Source organism: Crocuta crocuta, unplaced genomic scaffold, assembly GCF_008692635.1.
Source record: "Crocuta crocuta isolate KB4526 unplaced genomic scaffold, BGI_CrCroc_1.0 scaffold179, whole genome shotgun sequence".
NCBI classification, from domain to species: domain Eukaryota; kingdom Metazoa; phylum Chordata; class Mammalia; order Carnivora; family Hyaenidae; genus Crocuta; species Crocuta crocuta.
The window spans coordinates 3,376,374-3,382,092 of NW_027551568.1; the positions used below are offsets into that span (position 1 = coordinate 3,376,374).

A 5,719-nucleotide genomic window follows, 5' to 3' on the forward strand; every position below is an offset into this window, starting at 1 on the left:
AGTCACGAACTGTGAGATCATGACCTGAGCGGAGATCAGGAGTCAGACACTCAACCAATTGAGCCACCCAGCTGCCCCCCAAACACTTTTTCATTTCCCCTGCAGGTGCGTGGTGAGGTGCACAGTGGCCACTACTTTACTTTGCCATCCCTGCGTCACTTTGTGCTTAGAGGCTGGTAGTTTAAGCTTCTTTGCCTTTGCACCATTAATGCAGGAAAAGGAGAATAATGCTTCAGTTTTACGAAAACATTGGACCACCTGCACGCCCTAGAAGGCTTTCGGGGTCCCTGACGACATGTCAGTGGTGGACTTCAGCCACGTAGCCTGGCCTTGAGTCGGCCGTGATCCTATAAGGGACATACTTGGTGAGGAGTCCGCACCCAAGTCCTTCTTGGCATCGGCGTCTTTGTCGTAACTGCACAAACACGCTCACAGCCTTCCCGGGGGTGGAGCCAGCCCTACGAAGGCAGAGTGCAGTGTTGAGTTTCTGAAACCGCATCCCAGTGGTTATTCGAAAACTATTTGGCATTCTAAACTCCCAACCCCTTCTCAGCATTGACATTTGATATGTGACCCACACCGTGATATCAGGCGTTTGGGTCATGGCTCTGTCTGTGGGCCACATAGCTCCGGAGGTTCCCCCAGACGCAGATCGCCGCGTCAGAGCAAAGGTGAAGGGGCGGTGCCTTTGTCTGGAAGGTGCTGCCTGAATCCGCATCGACCAGGCAAACTTGCCTCCCACCTGGGAACACCGTGCCCGGCCCAGCTGAAAGGAAACGCGCTTATCCCGTGGCGTGTGCGCCCCACTGGGTCTAACGGTGCCCTTCCTCTCTCCTTGGTTTGCAGCAATGGAAGAGTTAATAGTTGAACTCCGTCTCTTTCTTGAACTCCTGGACCATGAGTACCTAACGTCAACTGTCAGGGAGAAAAAGGCAGTGATCACGGACATCCTGCTGAGGATACAGGCATCCAAAGGTGCGTCTGCCCTTCTTCCTCCGGTGGCTTTTGCGTCTCAGCCATCTTTGATACCACTGTCTTGCAAGCACATCCATTTGTCCATTAAGGATGGGCCTATTTATTTCACCTCTGTGCCCTCCTCTTATCTGGAGCATCTGTGTGGGAGGGACATCGTGGGGGGGCAGAGGAGATGACCCAGAATATTTCCAAACAGTGTCTGAGAAGCCGTAAACCCACAACCCACGGACTGTGATTTTCTCCTGTTGCTTTCTTCTCCCCCTTTAATATTTAGTTTTGAGAGAGAGTGAGTTGCGGTGGGACAGAGGGTGAGAATCCCAAGGAGGTTCCACGCCGTCAGCACAGAGCCCCATGCGGGGCTCAGACCCGTGAACCGCAAGATCATGACGTGAGCCAAAGTCAAGAGTTGGATGCTCAGCTGACTGAGCCACCCCGGTGCCCCTCTCCTGTTGCTTTTATGAGCCGAGGAGGCCCTGCTGTCCAGCCCCGCGCCCTCTGCGTGTTCCCTTTGCTCGCCCTTCCCGACGGCCAGTCTCCACGCACCAGCGCATGTGGGCCTCCGGCCTCGCAGCCGCTGTTGTTGACTTTCCCCGACTCCCCTTTGTGTCTTCCTCCGCCCAGTGGGTTCCAGCCCTCTGTCTCCCCACGCTTTGCTCGGCACGCGCCTTCCAAAGCTTTCCAACTGTCTCGTTCTCCCCTCAGCTCTTTATTTAGCCGTGAACCCGTCCGCTGATGATTTTCAGTGATAGAATTCTCATTCGTTCTTTTTGTGTCTTTTTCACTGTTGCTAGCTCCCTGCCCGAATTCTCCACCGCAGCCTCTGGCGCGCAGGGCTCTGGCTTTTCACAGCCCTGTTCCTGCCTGCCCAGCACACGCAGCCCAGGGCAGGGGGACATTGTTGAGCGGGGCGTGTGTGGGTCTTCCCAGGTGGGCTCCGGCCCGTGGATAGTCCCGCACCCAGGCTAAACCTGGCTCCTTCCACTTTCCTGCCTCGGCTGACACGGCGCTAGCTGGGTCTTCTCAGAGTTACTCGTGTGTGAACTTGTCTTCCCAGCCTGAACACGAATCCACCGAGAGCACGAGCTCATGCCAGCCATGGCACGTGCCGCGCCCGTCTGTCCCGGCGTCTGACTTTAAGAGGACGCCTGATACAGGGGCGCTGGGGTGGCTCAGTGGGCTGAGCGTCTGACCCTAATTTTGGCTCAGGTTATGCTCTCAGGGTTGTGGGATCCAGCCCCACATCAGGTTCTACGCTGAGCATGGAACTTGCTTGGGATTCTCTCTGTCTCTGTCTCTCTCTCTCTCAAATAAAAAGAATTAAAACAAAAGAGGGCACCTACTATGCACCTGCTGATTCCCAGGGAAGCGCACGCCCCCTGAGTCCGCAGGTAATCCCTGCCCTGAGCGGAAGTTCAGGCAAAGCGCCTCCCGTTCGCAAGGCCGGGTAGCACTGGGAGGGATGTGGCTTTTGTGGTACCTCCGTCATTTCCACCCGCTCCTGTTTCCGTGAGCTCCGTAACCTTTCCCCAGCCAGAGATTCCTCACCTGTGCACTCGACAAGGACACGATTGCTGTACACGATTAGAGACACCGAGTTTAAGCAAAGCATTCAAGGTGGGGCCGAGGGAGCAAGAGCTGCTAGCGGCACCCCCACCCCCCGCCCTGCACCCCTCCCCTCCTCACCCCGCTCTGTGGTTTCTCTTGACCCTTACAGGTTTCGAGGTGAAAGAGCATGCTCAGAAGCAAGAGACCCCCAGCAGCCTGCCGGCCCCTCCCCAGATGCCCTTGCCGGAGATCCCTCAGCCCTGGCTGGTGAGTGAGGCTCCCACCGCCGCAGCGGCAGAGTCCCCGGGCCCCTGGCCACTCAGGGCTCGGGTCTGGGGGGAAGGAGGCCTGGCTTGCTAGAGGCTCTCCTCTGAGTGGTTTTTAGGGCTGCCAGTAACGGCCAAGTGGAAGGCTCTTAACTGGCTTCCATTGGGAGTCTGGTGTTTCCTTAACAAGTGCTTGAGTTCCCGGTTTGGGGAAATCTGTTGTGAAGTCCAATTTCTTTTTTTTTTTTTTTTTTTTTTTTTTTTTTTTTTTTTTTTAGGGGGGAAAAATTAAAGATATTTGGNTTTTTAAATGAGAGGCTTTAGCAGGTACCACAGTGGCAGCAAGGCCTGGGGACCGTCCGTCTGGGTGAGCTGTGGATTTGAATACCTCGGCCTGAAACTTTGATATTCGCTGTTCTGCCTCTCCTGGGGTAAAAATCCGTCCGCATTCCAGGAATGTGTGGTCGGTTTGGTTTGATGCATTCGGAATCTATTTTGGAAGTCTTCTGCCACTCCCGCGGTCTTGGGGTGCTGTCACACGCACCTTCTCGCAGGCCTCGTAGGTTTTCCAGCCTTGCTGTGTTCTCGTCTGCTTACTCGGGAAACGTGGACTTGATTCAAAACCAGAGCAAACTTGGTTACTCGACAGTTTGCTTTTTAATGTTTGCTTTCAGTATGGGACATGTCGCCTTCTCGCCCCCAGGACGAGGGCTGCAGGAGAGCAGGGCCGGGGTCATTGCCTCCCGTCTCTGCCTGGGCCCCCGCGTCGCGGCCGCTGTCCACGGGACGCCCATCAGTTACCATTTTAAAGGGGACAGAGCACATTAGCACCCGCTGGCTCCCTGCCGCCTATCACACGTCTCACTCATTGTTCTTCCACTTACAATTTCATGTACTCCTCACAGCTTGACCTCAGAGAACCGTGTGGCACCTGACCACGTGACTAGATGCATACCCATTTTCCAGGCCAGGAAATTTAGGTCTGTGAACATACGTGATTTGTTCAAGACCACATGATAGGCAGAAAAGGCAAAAATTGTAGCGGGTTCTTTGGAGTCACATCCAGTCTTTTCTCAGCACTGCTGTTTTGGCTACACAGCCGAGGCCAGAGCCTGCTGCTACTGGAGAGAGCCGAGCTCCCCGCCAGTCACGGCCCCCAAATCCCCGGCGATCCTGTGAGAACTCACCTTCTGATCCCTAGGTCCGCAGGGCGCCTTCGGTGCTGCGTTTCAACAGGTCCCTCTATAAAATTGAGGGGGAAGCCCCAAAAGTAAATAAAAGTCACTCACTTTTCCTTCTTCCTGGGAGAGAGCCTCTGTCTTCCTCCACCTGGGCCGTCTGGGCGGGGGCCACAGGCCTCAGGTCCGAATCCCGATGTGCCCTAAGTGGCTCGTGCACATGGAGTTCACAAGGCTTGGGCTGAGGAAAAGGCTGTGGACCTCACCTTAGTAATGACCATGTTGCCAGCACGGAGGGTAATGAGTTGAGGAAGGTACGGCAATATAGTCAATTCCATCCATTTCTGTGGCCACTAGCCCAGTACATACGGGGCTCACCTGCACACTTGTCTGTTGTTTCATTCACTTAGCCTTTCCGCAGTCGAGAGTGTATTGAATATATGATTTTTATACTCCATGTTTTATCTTTTTAACATGATGTCTTTCTCCCTCTTTATGCATTTTTTTAAATTATTTATTTCCTTTTTAAAACTCATCCCATTTGTTGTAGACACTGTGACTTGATGGCTTTTCTTTTTTTCCATGTGTCATTTGTTGTTCATAGATGTAAGGCGGAACTGTAGGCTGCAAGTGTTTGTCCTCATACACGTTGTTTCTCTGAAAGAGGCAGAACTGGCTGCAGGTCAGCGGTTCATGCCTTCCTGGGTCTTCTGGTTCACATGTACTTTCCTCCCTAAGCTGCCCTGAGCCCGTGGCCCCCATGCTGTGGCTCCTCTTTCATCCCTACCCTTCAGGTCGGAGAGGGGTTTCCCGGTCACAGACAGCTGGGAGCAGCCACCAGAGTGGGGACGCTTCTGTGAATTTCACGGACTCTTGACTGCCACGTAAAGTGCCACGTACCTGGTCTGGACTGAGCCACGCGTCCCAGATGGGCCAGGCCAAATGGACAGATGGCCACTTTCGGTGTCAGTGTCTGACAGAGCATGCTCCTCGAATAGCCAGCACTTTCTGCCATTTTGACCTCCACATAGTCAATCCGTTCCCCTCCCTGGGTTTTTCCTCAGATGTGGTTTGCTGTTCATTCACTCGTCTGTGCTCTGTCTCTCCCGTTTCTCACCCTGCCAGGCTTACGCTCTGCCCCTGCCTTTGCTGCAGTGCGCCAGGCTCTCCTGGTCGGAGGTGCACGGGGAGCCCTCCTACCAGGGGCCGCTGGGTCACAAAAGTGCTGGTTAGGGCGCCTGGGGGGCTTAGTCGGTTAAGCGTCTGACTCTTTTATTTTTGTTTATTTCTAGGAGAGAGAGAGAGACAGCGCGAGCAGGGGAGGGTCAGAGAGAGAGGGAGACACAGAATCAGAAGCAGCTCCAGGCTCTGAGCTGTCAGCACAGAGCCCGACGTGGGGCTCGAACCCATGAACCGTGAGATCATGACCTAAGCGAAAGTCGGACGCTTAACCGACTAAGCCACCGAGGCGCCCCTAAGCGTCTGACTCTCAGTTTCAGCTCAGGTCATGATCTCACAGTTCGTGTGATTGAGCCCCGCGTCAGGCTCTGTGCTGACAGCCTGCTTGGGACTCTCTCCCTCTCTCTCTGCCCCTCCCCTGCTCACGCTCGTGCTCTCTCTGTCTCATAATAAACTTTTTTTTTAGTGTTTTTTTTTTGTTTTTATTTTATTTTATTTATTTATTTTTAAAAATATTTTTATTTATTTCTAAGAGAGAGAGAGAGAGAGAGAGAGACAACGTGAGCAGGGGAGGGT

General features: G+C 53.9%; 1 protein-coding gene across 2 annotated transcripts in view; it reads left to right on the plus strand.

Moving 5' to 3' along the window:
* The first annotated feature begins 848 nt into the window (after positions 1 to 848).
* The window catches only part of AFAP1 (actin filament associated protein 1), a 78,474-nt gene continuing 73,603 nt past the window's right edge, over positions 849 to 5,719 (plus strand). For both annotated transcript variants that reach the window (XM_077750416.1, XM_077750415.1), the window contains exons 1-2: positions 849 to 975; positions 2,690 to 2,787. In XM_077750416.1, coding sequence (XP_077606542.1) covers positions 849 to 975; positions 2,690 to 2,787 — 225 coding nt within the window. The remainder of the gene's footprint in view (positions 976 to 2,689; positions 2,788 to 5,719) is intronic.